The 21,129-nt window shown below is 41.8% G+C and overlaps 1 protein-coding gene across 2 annotated transcripts in view; it reads left to right on the top strand.

Annotated features, from left to right (window-relative positions):
- The first annotated feature begins 11,977 nt into the window (after positions 1-11,977).
- Positions 11,978-21,129, top strand: part of TAOK3 (TAO kinase 3) — an 86,787-nt gene continuing 77,635 nt past the window's right edge. For both annotated transcript variants that reach the window (XM_019539251.1, XM_019539252.1), the window contains exons 1-2: positions 11,978-12,066; positions 13,844-14,054. In XM_019539251.1, the coding sequence (XP_019394796.1) occupies positions 13,935-14,054 (120 nt within the window). In that variant the 5' untranslated portion in view covers positions 11,978-12,066; positions 13,844-13,934. The remainder of the gene's footprint in view (positions 12,067-13,843; positions 14,055-21,129) is intronic.

Below are 21,129 nucleotides of genomic sequence, written 5' to 3' on the forward strand. Positions count from 1 at the left end.
TGTATGTTGGTCTGTGGGTTTCTTGTGTAACGTGATCTGCATTTTGGCATTAGACACGATGAGCAGCATCCGTAAAAAGGAAATGTTGGTGCTGGAGTATTCTGGAGCAAGTCAGATGGAGGGATGGTGATTGTTGAATTTCTGATGGAACTCAATCAGAGATTGCAGGTTTTCAGTCCAAATGATGATGATGTCATTGATATATCTTAAGTATAGCAAGGGTCTGATGATGCAGTTCTTGAGGAAGTCTTCTTCCAGGTGGCTCATAAAAAGGTTGGCATACTGTGGGGCCATTTTGGTGCCCATAGTTCCCATCATCTGGAGAAAGTGTTGGTTATTAAAAGTGAAATTGTTGTGTGTGAGGATGAAGTATATAAGGTCAGTAATATCTTTGGGGCTGTATTCTGAGTTTTATAATCTTGTTCCTGTAGATATGTAAGGCAGGCTTGGATGCCATCCTGGTGTGGGATGTTGGTATATGGGCTGGTAACATCCATGGTGGCTAGGAGGGTGTTGCTAGGGAAGGTGGTCTGTGTTTTTAAGTTGCCGTAGAAAGTCTGTAGTGTATTGGACAAAACTTGCTCTGTGGGTGGTGATCAGTTTTAGGATTGATTCAGCAAAACCTGATATTTCCTCAGGGTCCCATGCTTAGATATGATAAGTCTGCCAGGGTTCCCTTGTTTGTGGATTTTAGGGAGCATGTAAAAAGTACCTGGGTTAGGGAGCGGGGACAGGGATTAAGGTTTGTGATTTTTCTTGTAGTCCTGATGGAAATGATTTGGTGGTATTGTTGAGTTTCTTGGTGAAAAGGGGAGTAGGATCTTCTTGTAGTTCTTTGTAGTAGGTGGCGTCAGAGAGTTGTCTGTTGGCTTCCTTTGTGTAGTCTTCATGGTTTAGGATGACTGTGGCTCTTCCTTTTATCTGCTGGTTTTATTACTATTTGGTGGTTAGATTGTACAGATTCTATGGCCTTTTTCTCTGGTAGAGAGAGGTTGTTATGGTGGCGTGTGTTGTTGATTATTTTATTCGTTCTTTCCCTGAAGCAGTCAATGTAGCGGTCAAGGTTAGGGTTTCATCCACTGTGAGGTGTCCAGTCTGATTTTTGGGGGGGGGTTTGGGGTTGATCTTTTCCTGAATGTTGTTAGAGGATGAGCTGTTGTTGGGAGTGGGTTCAGTTTGGTCGTGGAAATATTCCTTGAGGCGGAGGCGTCAGAAGAATTCTTCTAGCTCTCCTCATTGAAGTATTTTATTAGGGTATTTTTCTGGACAGAAATTTAGGCCTTTAGAAAGGACAGATTTTTCAGATTTTTGGTGCGGGTGTGTGTGGAGAGAGTGATGATATTTGAAGGTATTTTTACCATGAAGGTACCAGACAGAGATGGATGCAAAGTTGTTTGGGCAGAGTTTATTGCTATCCACAGTCCCCCAAAAGGGACCAGCAAGTTCTCCTGCACTAGTTAGCAAAGCATTTAAAGGGTGGAAAGGTTTCCTGAAGTGCTTCAACCTGGGAAATTTATCCACAGAAATCTCTTTCACTATTAAGTGCCCTTTTAATTTGCATACAAGGCCAATACGCCATTAGAGCAAGCTTGTGAAACCTTGTGGCAGTGGTTCTCAGCATTCTTAAACTCATGGCACCTCTCAGAAAATACTGGCTCTTAGCTTTCACTCATTCCTCGACTATGGACACACAATAGAGCAAGATTTCTCTTGCAACAGACTCAGGGAGACCACAACATGTCAGAATGGACCCCTATTTGAAATCTCTGAGTTTATCTTGTGAATCGCATGCAAATGTTTTCACAACTAGTGTTGAACAGCACCCTTAAAATGATCTTGTGTCATCCCAGGGTGCTGTGGCATCTTGGTTGAGAATTATTGCTCTATGGTTTTACTGTGTATTTGCATTCTTGTGCTAGATTGATTCAGTTACTCAGGACTGAGTAACTTGAGAGAATTTTGTAGTGTGAACATATCTAACCTGTGATCGTATTACACTGTGCAAGCTGTGCGCTGAAAGGACCATTGGTGCTGTTGACACTGTAGCTATTGGATGCTACTCCAGCTCTGTTTGTATCATTGGTGAATTTTTGGAACTAGAGATTGTATCTTGATACCACAGGCAGGTAGCTTACCTAATGACTTTTTGTGTGGCTTTGTATGCAGCAAGGAAATCTTTACAGCATGCATTTCTACTCAGGTTTTTTTCCCAAGGGACTTTCTGGAGAAACCTTCTAATTAATTAAGATTTAGATGTTTAGAACTTGATTTGATACAGCTGAAATCTTCAGCCTTAAAGTGATAGAGGTTTCTTGCCATGGTATGAGACTCTAAACTGCTTCATTAACTGCAGTACTGCAGAAAAGTCCATTGTACAATTACTATTTTACATGTGGTGCTACCTATGAAGAGATGAACTGGGATCCTGTATAAAGCTTTAGAGGGAAGGGAACTTTTTTGTGATGTGCAGAATTTACAAATATGAAAGCATCTGCAGGCCAAATCCCTTGATAGATGAAAGAAAAAGAAACTATATAGGAAGTTTTGAGATTAACTTTCTGTCCCCCAGTTGTTCTACGTTTGGCCAAATGCTTTGACCATGCAAACCCAGTGATGCTGCCAGCTCCTTGTGCTTTGGATGGGTGCTGTTAGAGAACCCTGGACACATGACAAAGTACCATATTTTCTTGCATACAACATGCACCTCTTCCTTCCCCCCTCCCCCCCATGGGGTGTCTGTTAAATAGGGAAGTTGATTTTCTGCCTTGGATAGAAGCACTTTGCTTTGAGTCCTGCTCAACAGTGTAGCCAGTTGAATTTTACTGCCTCCTTCGCTGCTCCTGATCTCTCTTCATATTTCAGAACCATAGAAACTCTATTGCTCTTCAGAATCAGAGCTCTACCCATAGAAACAAATCTTCAGCAGCAGCTAGGGCTTCAGCTTTAGTTAAGCAGGAAAAGGAAAATTAGTGAGCCAAAGATTAGGCTCTGTGTCTACTCTGTGCATCTGTAACTTTGGAAAAATCTTTTTTTTCTTTGTTCTACCTTTCAAACACAAGGTATATATTATATTCACTGGCATGTTGTATGTGATAAAATATGGTATTTGTTTCTAAGTAATAGACCTTTAAGGCTAGGCATTGATGTATGCAAATAAAGATGAGCACATTTCAGTTAATTGTAGAAACACTGGATGCAGGTGGTTGTGCGGGATTGTAATCATGTGCAGCAGTTAAGGGAAATATTTTGGCCTTGTTTAGCAAAGCAGATCAGGTTGTTTAAATGTTGCATTGGAACAAAAGTTTGTGCTTTAAAGTATGAATTTAAGTGCTCTGATATGGGGTCTTTATTAGCAGCTAATGAATGAATCTAGGAGCTCTGCCTCCTGATGTTAATTTCCAGATTTCAAGCCTTAGAGCAAAGTGGGGAAAGGAGTATAGAGATGCTTGTTCCTGTCGGTGAGAGAGGCTTCATATGGAAGTAAAGAAAAGCCACACATAGAAATGCACAGAGATCACAGATGAGCAATATTATCCTTCTGCTCCTGAGAGGAATCTGCTGCTGTTCCACCTACTTCCTGCTGTTTGTTTTTCTGCTTGATTTGTGGAAAACTTTGCCCTTATTTTGGGAAATACTGAGTTGTAACATTAGGTGCCAATTTGCTTTAATAAAAAGGCCAAGCTCTTTCTAATTTTAGAAGAACTGACTGAGTTTGGTATGATTTTAATGTAATGTAAGAGTCCTGTTGGTAGCCATGATGGTCCAGAAATGATGAGCCAAGAATTTCTTAGGGATTTCTTTTATTGGATCAACTATGTAGTTGAGATGCATAGTTGGTTAAGTAAAAGATATCACCCTAAGAAATCCTTGCCTCAGGATTTATTTATTTTTAAATGGCATTTCCTATATGTGTGTATGTGAAGAAGGTCTCTACAGTGTTATTGGGTCACCATTACAATTGTGTGCTTTCATCCATTAAGTACCTAAACTAAGCTAGAATGATTTGAATAGAGTCTGAGACACTGGAAATATTATGGGCTCTCTGGAAAATACGAGTGAACAAGAGGCAGGGCAGGCTCTAGGTGACTGAGTCATTTTGCCCCAAAACAAAGAACATTTGTGTGTGGTTGTTTGTGGGGGGGTTTTGTTGCATTGTGATCGGGCATTTTTCTAGAACGTAGTTGGGTGGTTACAAACAGTTACTCATGCAGAAGTAACAAAACAAGAAGTAATCACGCTCATTTGGAATATTTGGAAATGTGCATGGTATACACCTACTTTTTAAAATGATGTCTAAATGTGATGATGTTTATTTAAATATCATCCAGTTTCTTCACAGTGCAGACTGTCATTTTGCAGCACCTGTAGACTCAGTTGCAAGTAAAATTCTGTGCAAATGTGATACCCATGAAAATAAGAAGTATTTGAGTACAGGGCACAAATGCTTTTTTTAAGCGTTAGCTTCCTGTGCTGGTCAGTCGACTTTTGAATCTTGCTTTTTTTTTTTTTTCCCCCCAGGTATTTAGAAACCCATTTGTGATGATATCTAAAGGTGCCAAAGCATCATTAAAGGACACTAATCTATATCTCGGCAGCAGCAAGAACTGAATAAATTTAGTGTGTCCTATTGACAGGCCATTAATGCCACTAATTTTAGCATTTTTTTTTTTTTAATGCTTTTAGTTGTTCATGCCTGTGAACTACTAGGAGTGCTTTTGTAATCTTAATGGGTGTACTTGGTAGCCATGTATTGTAATCTTAATGTTGACCATTAATGTTAATTTGTTATTAAGTGGTTATAACAAACAGTTCACTAAACTAAATGCAGAACACCACAGATAGATAGCATTGTGAAAGTAAAGCCCACCATGTGCCAAAACCATCAGGGGGACAGAGTTTAAGCATGGGCCACCACCTTTCCTGGTGGAACTGGGCTGGATCATCAGCATTTCGCTCAGAAGAGAATTCTTAGTTGTGTAAGTGTTGGAGGGATAGAGGGAAAAGCTTTACATGAAATGCCAGCTTTATGGTTAAGGTTAAACAGTTTTCTCAGTAAGGCAAGTTGCAGCGTTCTCGTAGATCTGGTGATATCCACTCGAGTGGGTGGGAACTGGAGCAGAACAGTGGCCCTTGGTTCCAGGTCCAATACAAAACAAACTTAATTTAAAAGGAAGGGGGACGGCAGAAACACTTCTGCATGAGTAAGAGACAACTGCACTACGACCCATTTCTAAATGGTTAAGTGACTTCAAGGCTAGAAACCAGTTGAGATGGTAATGAGCAGTTTTTAGAATCCATGTGGTTAGTCCAGTCCAAAGGCATCAAATATGTGGCCTGTCAGTTGGATCTGGGCCATGAATCTGTTTCCTCTTGTCCCAGGGAATTCAGAGGCAGGGCCTGCTGGAGAAACTGGGGCTGTGGTCATAACCATCACCAGCAGGAGGGTGAATGAGGGCTATGTCCGCTACCATTTATTCTGTCACCACCTCTGCTGCTGCACCCCCCACCGACCAACTGGCCTCCCAACCCCTGGACTACAATAAGGCCTACTGTCTGGATGTAGCCCATAGCAGGGTGAGTTTGACAGCTCTGGTCAGAGGTAGTATAGTATAGTCTTAGTGCAGTACTACAAACAAGTTATTTTTTTTTTTCTGCTGAGAGGGTGATTTAGCTTTAACATGGTTATGCTAATTCTAATGTGGGAGGCAGTATAGGTAGTGTCAGCTTGGGTAACACTACTGTAAGATGCTGGCTCATGCATATCTGCAAACTCGCAGATAGAGCAGGGATAGCTGTGTTAAGATGCTGCTGCAGTGGAGGTTATTAATATCGGTTTCTTAGCAGACCTAATTAGCCTGCTTTCCGGACTGCTTCATGTCTAGGAGGCAGTGTATGTTGCCTGACACCACAGGAACCTAGTGGGGGGTTAGTTTACCCCTTGTTCCCTTTACCTGTGCTTTCTTAGGGCTTTGCTGGAAGGGGAACTGACTAAACATGTGGACATTCTTACCCTGAAATAAAAGTACTGTATCCACATTGGGGGTTATCCTGGAATAGCTCAGGTCTTTAAATTCTTGGCTTGCCTTGCTCCAGAATAATTTTTTTAGGTAGTGAGGGTATGGTGTAGCTGTGATGATCCTGGAAATATGCAAGAGGCAAGTATTTTTGTGGACAATATATACTTTATTGGACCGACTACATGGTGGGAAAGATCTAGACCAGCTTTTGAATCCAGCTGGTCTAAGTCCATTTTAACCATGCAGCTGGTCTGGTAAAAATATGACCCACAAGTCCTTTCTTGAGTAGAATAGTTGTTGATTTTGATGCATGTAACCTTCACCTAGTTCTTTGTGCACATTAGGAAATGCTGGCTTAGAATTTAATGGCATGATACGCCTTCTTCTTTACATCTTTGCTCTGGGAATGTTAAGTAAATGTTGACTCTCCTCACTGGCAAGTGAGTGGCAGCTCATACTGCAGAGCAGTTGTTTTTAGGTTCTTTGTAAACTAAGACATGGCCACATCAATTACTTGTCTGATGTACTGCAGATTTGTTTTACCACTAACTTTGCTTTCATTTTTAAGTGAAAACTGAGACTTGAGAATAATTGAGGTCTGTCTGTACTCCTGGTCCCCACCTAGTTATTTGTGCTGCATGTCCTGGGAAGCTCTAGTCTAGTCAGTTGAAATTTCCTGAAAGCATACAAATTAAGCTTTAGCCACAGTGCTGGTGTGTGCAAAAGTGCTGAGGCAGGAGTTCCATACAAGTTTTGTGGTAGTGATAGATGGTTTAGAGAGCATCCACCAAGGGGCTGCCTTTAACTTCCAGGAATTCCCCGGCAGCTTGACCTCTGTCACCCTGCTGCAAGTTAGCACTGGGCAGCTCCAGTGGCTTGTGATTGGGATGCCTATGACCAGTCATAAGGGTGCGGTATTCCTGTGTCACTGGATAAGTTGTGCGTGTGTATGTGTGTGAAGATAAAAACACAGTTCTGATTGATTTCAGACAAATTAGAGTTGAAAGCCTGAATCCTAGCTTGGAGGAGCTACATCCTAAATTAGAAAGCATAGAATCATAGAAACTTAGGGTTGGAAGGGACCTCGGCAGGACCATCCCCAGCTAGATCATTCAAGCCAGGGCTTTGCCAAGCTGGGCCTTAAAAAGCTCTAAAGATGGAGATTCCACCACCTCTCTAGATAACTTGTTCCAGTGTTTCACCACCCTCTTGGTGAGAGGTTTTCCCAGTATTCAACCTAAAGCTCCCTTGCTGCAACTTGTGACCATTGCTCCTTGTCCTGTTATCTGTCACCACTGAGAACAGCCTAGCTCCATCCCCTTTGGAACCACCCTTCATGTAGTTAAAGCCTACTATCAAATCCCCTCTGTCTTCTGTTCTCCAGACTAAATAGGCCCAGTTCCCTCAGCTTCTCCTCATAAGTCATGTGCCCCAGCTCCCTCACCATTTTTGGTGCTCTCCCCGGACTCTCTCCAACTTGTCTACATCTTTTCTTTAGTGGAGGCCTAAAATTGGACACCAGTACTCCAGATGTGGCCTCACCAGTGCTGAATAGAGGGGAATAATCACTCTGCTGGCAACACTCGTACTGATGCAGCCCAATATGCTGTTAGCCTTCTTGGCAACAAGGGCACACTGCTGGCTCATATTCAGCTTATTGTCCACTGTAACCCCCAGGGCCTTTTCTGCAGAGCTGCTGCCCAGCCAGTCAGCCCCCAGCCTGAACCGGTGCGTGAGATTGTTCCAACCTAAGTGCAGGACTTTGCCCGTGCCCTTGTTGAACCTCGTGAGATTTCTTTTGGCCCAATCCTCCAATTGGTCTAGGTCCCTCTGAATCCTAGCCCCACCCTCCAGTGCATCTACTACACCCCCCAGCTTGGAGTCATTCCTGAACCTAATGACAATGCAATCCATCCCATCTGCCAGATTGTTAATGAAGAAATGGAACAAAACTAGTTGACCACTGGGGCACTTCATTTGATGCCAGCTAGACATTGAGCCAATGATTACTGTTGAGCCTGACAATCCGGCCACCTTTCTATCCACCCTACAGTCCATTCGTCCAACCCACGCTTCCTCAGCTTCCTTGCAAGAACGCTGTAGGTGGGTCACCATTACAATTGTGTACTTTCATCTCATTATGTACCTAAACTAAGCTAGAATGATTTGAACAGAGTCTAAGACACTGTTGCTGGATTTGGAAATGGTATCAAAAGTCTTGCTAAAGTCAAGACATGTTATGTCCACTGCTTTCCATGCATCCACAGAGCCAGGTATCTTATCATACAAAGCAATCAAGTTGGTCAGGCATGACTTGCCCTTGGTGAATCCATGCTGACTGTTCCTAATCACCTTCTTCTCTTCTAAGTGCTTAGAAATGGATTCTTCGAGGACCTGCTCCATGATTTTTCTGGGGACTGAAGTGAGGCTGACCTGGTCTGTAGTTCCCTGGATCTTCTTTCTTCCCTTTCTTAAGGTGGGCTCTATATTGGCCCTTTTCCAGTCATTCAGGACCTCCCCCGATTTGCCACAAGTTTTCAAAGATAATGACCAGCGCCTCTGCAGTCACATCAGCCAACTCCCACAGCACCCTCGGATGCATTGAATCTGGCCATGTGGATTTGTACACATCCAGCTTTTCTAAATAGTCCCTAACCTGTTCTTTCACCACTGAGGGCTGCTCACCTCCACCCCAAACTGTGCTGCCCGGTGCCTGAGAGATGCCTTTGCCTGTGAAGACCGAGGTAAAAAAGGCATTGAGTACTTCAGCATTTTCCTCATCTGCCACTAGGTTGCCTCCCCAATTCCGTAAGGGACCCACACTTTTCCTGACCTTCCTCTTGTTGCTAACGTACTTGTAGAAACCCTTCTTGTTGCCTTTCACGTCCCTTGCTAGCTGCAACTCCAACTGTGCTTTGGCCTTCCTGACTTCATCCCTGCATGCCCGAGCAATATTCGTGTACTTCTCCCAAGTTTCCACTTCTTGTAAGCTTCCTTTTTGCGTTTAAGGTCATTGAAGCATTCTCTGCCAAGCCAAGATGGTCGCTTGCCACATTTGCTATTTTTCCTGCACATCAGGATGGTTTGTTCCTGCGTGGGTTTGTTTAAAATACAGCCAGATCTCCTAGACTCCTTTCCCCCTCAGCCTGGCCTCCCAGGTGATGCTGCCCATCAGTTCCCTAAGGGAGTCATTTTGCTTTTCTGAAGTCCAGGGCCCATACTCTGCTGCTGTCCTTGCTTCCCTTTGTCCAGAATCTGAATTCAATCATCTTATGGTCACTGCTGCCCAACTTGCCATCCATTTCTACATCCCCCTGTTTGTGAGCAGCAGTTCAAGAAGAACATGGCCCCTAGTTGGTCTCTCCAACACAAGGGCGATAGGATAGAGGCTATCACCCTTCCTACCTCAGGATCATTTCTTGTTCCTGATGAAGGGCTCCATCTCCTCATCTCGAGTGGCAGTAAGATCCAGGTCATTAATCTGTATTTCCTTTTTTCCTTTCTAACACTTCACTTAGGAATCCTCTAACATCGGTAGTTATTTCTGATGCTAACTCTTCTCCTCATAATTAGCCTCCACCTCCCTCTCATTGACAGGAACTGACCGTACTGCAAGGTTGACATTTTTCAAAAGTCTCCAGTAACTGAGCACTTCATTTTTGGATGCCCAAACCAAGGCACCTAAATTTACCCAGCCCAGATATGTGGAAATGACAAGCCTTATGAAAACTGTCATGCCACTTTTGCTTTTGAAAGCTGTGGCCCATGTTTGAACCCCATCTGTTTCAGCACCACTGAACATGTGCACTCCTAAATACTCTTCTATATTTGCTTCAGGGGAAGTTAAGCAAACTTGTATTAAAAGAACTGCAATCAGATAGGCCAGAGACAGATCTAGGTATTCCTGTTGGAGAAGGTCACATTAAGTTTCTGAGGCACGTGAGTTTCTGAACCGCAAGTGGTTTAGCTGGGACTAGCCAGTAGTGTATAGCCTTAATCTAAAAATCCAGAGCTCTGCGGATGTGCCGTGTAGTCGTGTTACTACCGTCTGCTTCAGCATGTACTCTTGGTTTCATTGCCCCCTAGATGTACTGCATGCTACTTGGTTTAATGCCTTTGGTGTAAGGATCCTGTGGTATTTGTACTTTAAAAAACACTGGGTTTTTTAAACAGTTGAGAATTAATATAACGTAACCTTAGCGATTAATAACACTGCCAAGAGGACTTGTGAATGGCATTGTCTGGTTCTGTATGTGTGGTTGTCCCTGTAGCACAATCATATTATCATGCATGTTATTCATCACAGTGCTCATGTTTGGGTTTTTAAAATAACTTTTTTTAAAGATGGAGGACTGTATTTCCTTGAGGCAGTAGGATAAATTGTTGTTTTTCCCAGTACCGTTTATTGTTCTAAAGCCAGGTCGCTTTTTGACATGGCATAGGGAGGCTAGACCTGAAATACCACATTCTTTGCTCATATCTGCAAGTGTGCTGTAAATATAGCAGCTCTAGGTGAGCCCAGTCAGCTGCATATGGATAACAATGTAATTCATCTGGCTTTTGCCATGCATTTATTTTGTGAGACTCTTCACTTTCTTTTTACCTGTAGCATTATACAGTCTTTCCTGGAGTCCTGCTCAGAAGTGTATTTGAATGAACAATTTGGGTTATTTCCTTCTGTTGAGGGGGAATAGATGAAAGCATCTTTCTGGATGCTTGTTTGACAAACGCAGTGGAATTTCTGTTCAGGAAGTGTCCTCTAATGGTTATTTCCAGAGACAAGGAGACAAGATCTTGCTCTTATTCCTGGTCTTGTCACTGATCTCAGCTGAGGAGCCGTTTTTACTGTTGTAGCTATGCCTGCATGCTCCTAATGTGAATGCAGCTATACCAGCAAAATCTGGAGGCTCTTTTCCTGGTACAGTTTATTCCAAACTCCAGCACTCTCCCTTTCACAGACTCCCCTCTGTGTCCTTCCTTTTCCAAGTGTATGGCTTATGTATGCTTCCGCTGTCCTGTACTGTAGCTCCCCAGAGATGCTGGTTCAGGAGGTCGCCATATTAAACTCCAGGGGAAAGATAGGCAGTTGGTAGCTTTTGTTTTGCTGGAAGCAGTTGATGGCAGCCATCAACTGCTTTGTTAACTTACTGATGATTCGGACCAGATGAAATCTAACAAGTATGTTAGTGAAGTGTCAGACTCTCCCTCATTTTTCACTCAAAATTAGAATTGGTCAGGTGTTTTAATATAACAGCTACGTTCTGTACCAGTGGCGCTAAGCGTTTTGGCCCTGAAGACTAGATGAATGGTGCAGGACCGGTCTGTGGGGTGGATTGGGCCCTGTGTGCCTGAATTGGGCTCCATGCCTCCCTCCCCTGTGTGCCCGGATCAGGGACTGGGCCCCACACTGCTTCCACCCAGCCCTGCATATTGGCATCAAGGCCTGCCTGCCTGATTTAGTGTGGAGGGCCATGACCCATGGGGCTCTTCCCTACCTACTTGTGAGGCCCAGAGGCTGGATCTCAGCCATGGGCCTAGGTGGAGCCATCCCTGCTCCATACAGACAAATATTAATCCCTTTAAGTGTAAAACAAAAGAAATGCGTCCTGGTGCAGATATTTAATCAGGAACTTTGCAGGTAAAGTGGAGGGAACAGAGGGATAATGGCTAGTGAAATGTAAAAATCAAAGTTGGGGGCCTTTTTTTAAGCTGGTGAATTTTAACAGTTAACCCCTCTTCCTTGTATTCCCACCTTGGAGTGATACATTACAACCCTAGGGTTTGCAGAACAGGTGAAGTGATATTTCTTCTAGGAAGGAAAGAACAGCATTGATGGGCATTATTCATGCTGGGGATCTTTGAAATTATGGTGTGAATCAGCCTTAATATCTACACAGACAGATACTAGGGTGGAAAAAAATAATTTATACAAAGTTTCTCTAAATGTTTTCTTTACAGGAAAACAAAGTGCACCAAACGGAGAACACACACAAGATGCTGCTAAAATTGGTCTAAGCCACAGAGTATGGTTTGTGCCACAGTTAAACAGGTATGATTCAGTGGAATGTATTGCCCCAGTGAACTGGGTTTTATTTTTAAACCTATTATTATTATTATTATTATTATTATTATTATTATTTATTTGTCAGGCCCAGTCTTCCTTAAGAAGGAACCCTTAACCAGGGATGGCCCTGGCTGATAGTTGAGAAATAATTTCAAGTCAAGATTATGCTTCGGATTTTCATGTCTTTAAGTCTGAATCCTATTCAGGTCTATTGTTGTTCATTCCAGTTTATTTTATCTGGCTGTGTTTCAAACGGGTCTTTCTTGGGTGTCCCATTACTGCCTTTTTAGATCTGGTTTCTAACATCAGTTGGGCACATTTTGTGGTAATATTTCATAAATCTGCTTTTGTACCTTTATGCCCACATACAAGTTTATAGTTTTGCCTGACCAGCTTAGTGTCCAACAGGTAAAAAATGGACATTAAAATGGTAGTTACAGAGAAATTTGTCTGTTTTAGGTTTTGGTTAGAAGAGAGGTGGGCAATGGCAGAGGGCCTCTTACTGAGTTTTTTGGCAAGGCACCAAGGGCCGCAAGACAGGCAGCCCAGGGCAGATAAATTTTAATTTTCTAAATTTTTTAGGGCCCCCCCCCCCAGATAGAATGGCTTGGTGAGCCGTATGCGGGCCACATTTTGCCCACCCCAGTTTGGAAAATTGGCCATGTCACTTTTAAAGTATAGAACAGCTTCTCTGTGCAAGAGAATCTGTCACTTCAGGCTAAGGTAAGGTTTTCATATGACATAATGCTGAACATAAGGTACAGCCAGTTAAATTAATCTTTTTCATCTAATGGATGGTTTTAAAAAGAGAATGCCAAAGTTTTCAGGGCTGTCTTGTTTCTCCCAAAATGTGGAGAGTTAAATACCCTCTTGTCATTTAGTTTCTGCTTCTGCATTAATGATACGCAATGTGTTTTAATATGTTTTGGTATTGTTCTTGTCCCTCTTTCTTGCCTTTGGGTGATCTGGATAAGCAGAGCACAAAGCTAAAATGAAAAGGCTTAAGAAATGGAAATTCCTTGTGGTTACATTTTCAGAGCGTGGTTTCTTCTTCCTAACAACTTCTAGTGAATATAAATCAAGTTAGTGACTTCTGTGTTAAAGGAGGGTGGGGGGGGAGCTTTTTTAGAAGGATATTGTAAGCCTTCCATTAACTACCATACTGTATTGTGCCATGTATGCATATGTGCACACCCCATAGAGGTGCACCAAAAAAAAAAAGTTTGTTGAGTGACTTAGGCTCATCATTAAGATTCTTAAAGTCACCTAAATGACTGGGGACCTACTGAAAGTTACTTGGACTTAGTACCTTTACCTTTTGAAGATCCCTTCCATAGAGAATATCATATGTAGGTGAAATAGAGAATGAACCAGTTGAGAAGTGGGAGGAGAATTATAATACCCGAACAGGAGAGACAACAAATAAAGAGGAGAAAAGAAGTCTAGGTTCTGGCACATCAGAAGATCTGCATCGAGGCTATTTATTAATGGAAACGTACACAGGATGTTTTGCATAGCAACAAAACAACTTTCTAAGTGTAACTTAGAACTGCATAGCAGTTTTTGCTTAGCAGTGTTTACTTCTAGTGGCTGAAAAGGGACTGTTACGCACAGAAGGCCTACTTGTTGCTACATCTATATTTTGGTTAATAATTAAACAGAATTACTTAAAAGTAACAATGGGGAAAGTGTAAAAGTTGTGTCCTCTAATCTGAAAAAAGTGCATAGAAATAACTGTTAAAGATGAACTTTGTTTCTCCAGGTGCTGAATGTTATCTGCAAACTACTTTGTCGATGAAGGCAGAAACTGATTGGGAATTTAAAGCGCGAACTAAGTCGTAATAGTATTCAACATGCGCAAAGGGGTGCCAAAGGACCCAGAGATAGCTGACCTGTTCCACAAAGATGATCCAGAAGAAATATTTGTGGGTTTACATGAAATTGGCCATGGAAGTTTTGGAGCAGTCTACTTTGTAAGTACATTTATTTACCCACCATTCTCCAAAAAGCACCTTTTACAGTAAGAAAGTAAGACACTTTTGGAATTGAATTTCAGCCGGAATTCTGACAGCTTCTTGTGTTTCCTCCTGTCCATACACTGGAGAGATAAGTTAAACGTGTGATACCGAAGCAATTCTTAACCCATTGTGGTGCCTACAGCCATCTTTGGAGGGAGGTGTATCACAGTTTAATGAGACAGATATGCAGTTGCTCAGGGTGTGAAGGGAGTACCGTGTACTGGACTGAACTCGGATGATTTTGGGCACTTGGACAATAATTTAATTGACCAAATTAGTGTTTGGTCAGAACTATCACCCTTATCTTTAGGGAAAGTGTCATAGATTGCTTTAACAGCTATCAAATCTAGAATTTCTGAGGTTTTTTACCATTCCATTTTAGTATGTTTTTCAGCTATAGCAAGTCTGTGGATTCATTGGATTAATATTTCAGCAGACAGCCAAAGCTAAAAGCCATTTCAGCAATGAGTTGGTTCTGTGGCTGTTGACTTAGAACCTTAGTGACATTGCAGAGGTCGCAGGAAACTGCATTACGCCTTCTGTACTATTTCTCAACTTCTCCTAGCAGTAGAAGTGCTTGGATCATTGCACTCAGGAGTTACACTCGGGTCTTTCTTGGTGTCATCCTTTTGCCCTGCCCATGACTAGTATTTTTAATAAAAATAAAATTATCATTCAACAATAATAAGAGACGATGCTAAGCCTCCATGCCTATGTTAAGTGTCATGATAGTAATCAACTGAGGGGCAGATTTCAGAGTTACTGATCTCTAATACTAAAAAATGAGAGTTTTTTTTTTTAATAAGCAAGCAAATTTTGGGGTCCTTTTGAGTTCTTAGCCTTTAGTGCACTTTTGGTATACACGTTAAAAATTCTTTACCCAGTAAGCCAGAAGGTAAGAAACCTATTTTTTTAGATTAATGATGAGCTTCTTAGCTTATCACTTGCCTTGAGGAAAAGAAGAGCTTTAAGAAAAGACCAAATATTTTGAAACTCCACAATTAAATCATGGCACTTAACTCTAAAACAGGAAGAATGGTATTGCTAAGCTGAACCAAAAGTAACTATCACTGAATCAATGGCCAGTGACCATAGAATGACTTATTACCAAAGTATTTATTAACACAGTGTTAAGGGTGCCTGGTAGTGTATCTCAAACCTTTTCGGAATTTCAAATGCAGTGAAATTCAAACTTCTTGGAATTAGAAAGTAAAAAGTTATGTTGTGCCTTATGTCTCCAGGATCCGGCAGCTAGCTGAATGATTTACAAGCATTCCAGCTTTGTCGGTTGCTTTAGATATAGCTGTACTGAATGGTGTAGGAATTAGTTGGAAAAGATTGTAGACCTCTGTGGTTGGAGGCAACTGGGGACAGACCTACCCCTCGCCTTTATGTGTGAAGCCAAAGCGGAGGCATGTGTACTTTGAGAGACTCCAGTATGCCTTGGTTGCTGCTGCCCTGTGTAGGTTATGTTAGGGTTTTCTGTGGTGGGGAATGTCAGCTGCTTGAAGGTTCCTGATTACACAGATTGTGTAATTAATAGGAATCCTGCTTTTATCTGTTTAAAAAGCCCAAATTCTCCAATTAAAAAAAAAAAATCCAAAAACTCTGATTTAAAAAACCCCCAAAATCTGCATTTTTCCCCGATTTTAAAATGAAACACCACTGTGTGTGTGTGTGTATATGTGTATGTGTGCATATGTGTGTATATGCACGTGTGTATGTATGTATGTATGTATGTATATATAGATATCAGTTGAACACAATGCTTTATTAGGATATGTGTAATTTTAAACACTTTTAGAAGCCTACCAGCGCCTCAGTCGTTATAATAAAATAAACTCTAAATCCCTATATAGTTTGGCGTTTGAATTGCATTGAAAATCAGAGCTCACCCTGTCCCCTTCGCTCACCAGCACATGATTCCAACTGTGGCTGCCCCCCTTACTGATTTGTGGCACTGAGCAGCTCTGATACACCAGTGCCCTAACACTACCAACGCTGGTGTCCCGCACTCCCAACCCACAGCCCCCAGCTGCCAGGGCTGTGAGACCAGGTCCAGGGCTTGCAGCCTCCTGCACCCCGCAGCAGCACCTGAGCCCCAGCTGCCACAGCCAGAGCAAAGAGGGGCACAATGGGGGATATCAAAGGGCACAGCTCTGTGCTGCCACTGCCCTCACAGCTGCCAGGTGGGCAGGGGGCACCTCACCATGGTAGCATAGCTGGAGCAGGGCTTGCTGTGGCAGCAACACCAAGCCCCTCCACCTTCCTGTTCTGGGTCCCTGGAGTGTGTGCAGCAGCATGGAGTCTTGCAAGTGTGGAGCTGTTAATATGGCCAGTGAGAGAAATCCATCTGTATCCCAAAAACTTAACAGCTCAAAACTGTAGTAATTTTAAGCATGCAAGAGGTGTCCATGCACTTCCAGATTTGCCTTCTCGTCCCATCTCCATAAGCTCTTAATTAGCACCTTGTTGTCTGGTGCCCTCTGCTGCTGAGTTGTATGTCACAAGCAGCAGTTTACTGGATGAAGACATGCTTCTTTGGCCGGTGTAGCTTGAGCTGTATCCTGAGCTCGGATCCTTGTCCCTGCTTTGAAGTCCTGAATGTCAGTTCAACAAGGCCTCCTCCATGGATCCCAACTCCCCACCTGGAAGTGGCAGGGAGAGGAGCTCAGACCTAGACACAGGGATCCCCAGATTCCAGCTTCAGTTTGGGAATGTGAAAGCAGGAATGGGGCTGGCAGACTTGGGTGTGTCTGTAGAGCTTAACTGTTATTGTTGGTTTATGGTTAATTTCGTTTCCCTAAAGGGTTAGTGAGTGCCATGTCCTAGCTGAGATCATTTTGGACCATTTGGAGCCCCATCAGAGCTGTGATTTGTCACTAGAGTTATGTGCATAAATAAATGAACCCAGGTAGAATTTTATCAACCTTAAGAAAAGCATTTCGGAAAGTGGGGAAATGTATATATGGGATCTCTCCCTCACATGACCCCAGATGTGGATGACCAAGCCCACTATGCACCCCCATAAGGCATGCCAAATTTCAAGACAATCCAAATAAGCATGTTGATTTTGGAGTATTTAGTCAACCATTAAAAAGAAAAAGGGGTCCTCAGCTTGAACTGCAGCAGAGCAGCCTCTCCACTATAATTAAGATCAACATCCATATGGGAGGAATAAAACAAAAATGGAGCTCTGTAAACACAGAACTGCAGAAACAACATTTCAAAAATAATTCAGATGAGTTGCATGCAGCAAGATAGATACCGTAATCCTTCTGGTTTTAAGCCGAGGCATGCTGTAACCATCATGAAAGGAATGGTTTTGTAGCATTTGATCCCTTTCGTACCCTCCTTCCCCATGAAAAAAGATGAGCAAAACTAGTAGTCAAATACTGTACAGTAGTAGGAGATAGGAGAGTGAGTCAGACATCATTCAGAATGTGGAAATGCTACCCAGTAGAATGGGACATATCCGTTTTGAAAGTCTTATGCAACAGCAATTGCCCAACTTGAGACCCAGACTTCAGAGAGAGGTGGTCAGACAATCTCTGAATTTGGGGCTCCTTTAGATAAGGTTGCTCCTTCAGATAAGGTTGTTCAAAATCGCTTGCCAGTTCTTGAAAAAGCATTATCTATAGTAGAAAGTAAGTATGAAAAGATGAAAAAATAGTCAAAAGAGCGTGCATGAGAGAATCAGAAGTTCTGCTACACCATGATTGTCAGGGGGTAAAGAGTGCAATCAGGAAGAAGACATGGCAGAGAAGTTAAATGATTCTTTGCATCACTCTCCATCAGGGAAGATGCAGGAGAAAGACCTAGTTTGATATGGAATCTATATATGAGGAAGTGACAGACTGAGATGTCAGTATTGAAACAACAAAATAGTAACTAGTCATCTGGACCAGATAGGAGTTGAAGGAACATAAGCATTTGGTCCTGACTGCTGTCAGAGACAGGATACTGGTCTCTTCCAGCTCTTTTTTTCCCAACTGTGACTCTCTATAAACCCAAAATAGGAGTTTGCCTTTGGAAAAGTACCTTTCTGGACCCTCACTTTGCATGCATCTTTATTCTTGTACAGTTTGGCTCATTTCTTTTTGTGGCCCAAGGTTCCTTCCATCACATCTTCCATCATGATACATAGTCGTGGTAGCATCATTTTTTTGTTCTCCTTGTCCAGATAAACAAGTTAGGTAACATTTCAATACTTGGGAACATATATGGATAACAAGAAATTAATATGAGAAGGACTAAGTATTTGAAGGGAAATGGCCACGGAGATGTGAATGCTCATGTTGGGATCCACTTTCCTACAGCTGTAGTGTGTGACTGGTCTTGTGGTGGGTACACTGAGCTCCTTAACAGTCATTATCTATAAGGCAAAATTACTGTGCAGTGCTCTGTTTTTAAGAGTAATTGTCTAGTGCAGCATATATATTTAGACACAATGGATTGGTTACTGTTCTCTACATTTATTGGACCTTTTTGCTTGAATTGGTACTGACACCACTGTATTCAGCCGAGGCATTGATCTGATTTTCTACAACAACAGCATTTTAATTTCATGGCTCTTCTGCAGACGCTCAGCTTGAAGAGAGCACTCGTGAAGTATTAATTTTGCTAGCTAGTTGACTTCCCTATGCTATGTACTTTTGTCTGTTCTCGGCAAAGATTGATAATTTAAAGCAGTGCTAAACTCATGGTTTTTTCCTAATGGACTCAAATATTGATGACATTCCTGGCCTTATGATGTATCATTTCTCAACAGCTTGGTGGGTTTAGATACCATCCACAGAACAATTACCTACTTTCATTCAAAAGAATCATTTCCTAAAGATTAGACAGATTAAATGATGAAGCATAAAAATTGTGGTGGATACTGTTCAGCAAAGCAAAATGCTGAAACATGGAAAGAAAACAGTGGATGGTTTTTGACAAAATGAATGAGGGCATTAGAAGAGCAGCATTCTAAGCAAAACACGCTTGTGGTCTGCTAATCACAAATTATCTGCTAAGTGCAGCCAAAAATACGACAACGTGAATGCAATTTGGTCTAGAACAGTTGAACAGCTCTCTAGCTGATTACAATCAGGAGAATCCCAGAACATTTTAAATGGAGTAATTGCCTTGCCCACAATTGTGATAGAATGTGACAACTGTTTAATATGGCACGGAGCCACTGAACAATAGTTCAGGGCAGAAAACAGGGAATTCCTCAACCAGATGGGCCTAAGGGGGGGAGAGGGGGGGGAAATGAGAATTGAAGTAAACAAACAGTTTGAAGTATGTCCAAAATGTTAGGATGAACTTATCTATTCAATCAAAGGATGTACACATTTTTTAATGGTGAAACAGGATGGTGGGGTGAAAGGTACAACTTTCTGTCTGACCCAAAACCCATGGATTTGTAGAGGTCTCTTTCTTCCAGCTTTCCTTAATTCATTTGAAGAGGACTTCATGCTACAAACAGTAGAACAGAATTTATGTCCTTCATTGTGTTGGACATAAGTCTAAAACTACTATCTCTCTTCCGGTATATATTGGCTAGTGTAGCACTAGTTCCTTTTGAACTCACTGTTCACATTATAAACTCTTTTGTAGGGCGGGATTGATACATTTACAAAAGTACATTACTTGTTTGTTTGGCAAGTGAAAGACTTGATTTGTCTTGCTTCACTTCCAGTTTATTACGAACTCCAAGCTTTCAACTGTTGCCAACCTGCCCTGCATGTTCCAGAAGTGGTTACAGAGATAACAGGATTTAACCAGGTTTTCAGATTGAAATGTTCACTTCCTTGACTTGCAGAAGTCAGGGTGAGATTTTTTTTCCAGTCAGGGCGCAGATTGCTTCTGTTAAGCCCAGGAGTTCACAAGCTCCAATCAGATGTACTAATGTTATGCAGACTAAAGAAAAAACAATGTTTTTGATTGTGAATCAATTTTGCATTTAGGGAAACAATGTCTTTTGATAACAAAATATTTAATATGCGACTAGTCAAAATTATATAGTTCAATAATGTCTTGTACTTCCTATGAAATTATATTAAAAGGTTAACTTTAGCTCATCTAATACAGTAAAATTCATGCTGTGCTATGTTCTTAGGCTTTCTGGTGTTGCTTGGGTGCAATATTGCTATGCAGCTATAAAAACCACCCTGAGTTGAGTGAGACCCTCCGTATTTAGGGCCCACTCTTGCAAGCTTTTTCAGCACTGAACAGCTTGTAGGATCAGGTGTTTGCTAAGGTACATGAAAGAGGGCACTGCCATTTCAAACAAACAATTAAAGGTAGGTAGATCTGCAAACAGAGCCACAAGCTTCAGTTTGTGTGCAGGGCTCCATAAGATACTGTCCTCCTGATCACCTCTCCAAAAAAAAAAAAAAAATGCGCAGAAAGAAAATGGTATGAAAGCACCACCTTTCTGTTATCCTGTCACATTTGCTTTTAAGCTCGTAAGTCCAACACCCTTTTTCAGTGTTTGTATCAAATCCTGAAAGATTTGTTGGGAGGAGGACCTGCTGTTTAGACTGTTAATTTGCATTCTAAATATCTGGGGGGGGGGGTGTTTGTGCAGATGCACACATGCGCTTTTAAACACAACTCCACAGTGCTGTTCTGATGTAGCATGTTGTGTTTGAATGATGTAACTAGCTTGACTCCATGCTTGCTAAGCTACTTGCAATCAAGAAAATGATTGCATGCTGGTTGTCTAAATTAGGTGACCTAGTTTAATAAGTGAAGTAAATAACTTTTCTACTTAAAAATAATTTGTAACGCTTCCATTCTTCGGTAACAGTGCATTTAAATTAAAGTAGTATGCTGTATAACATTACCTGCAATATCTGTTATGGACCTGTTCCTTCTCATGAGGAAGATGTCTTGGACTGGAGATTAGTCTTTCAGGAAAGGGACAAGAAACCCACTGCATAAAAATAGTTTAAACCTAGATTAGAGTTGACATTTGAAAGAACAAATGGCACAGAACTTCACTAGCTAAGGGGATTGAACAAAGCAACCTAGTGTGTCT

Source organism: Crocodylus porosus, unplaced genomic scaffold (genome assembly GCF_001723895.1).
Source record: "Crocodylus porosus isolate Cpor-Errol unplaced genomic scaffold, CroPor_comp1, whole genome shotgun sequence".
NCBI classification, from domain to species: Eukaryota; Metazoa; Chordata; order Crocodylia; family Crocodylidae; genus Crocodylus; species Crocodylus porosus.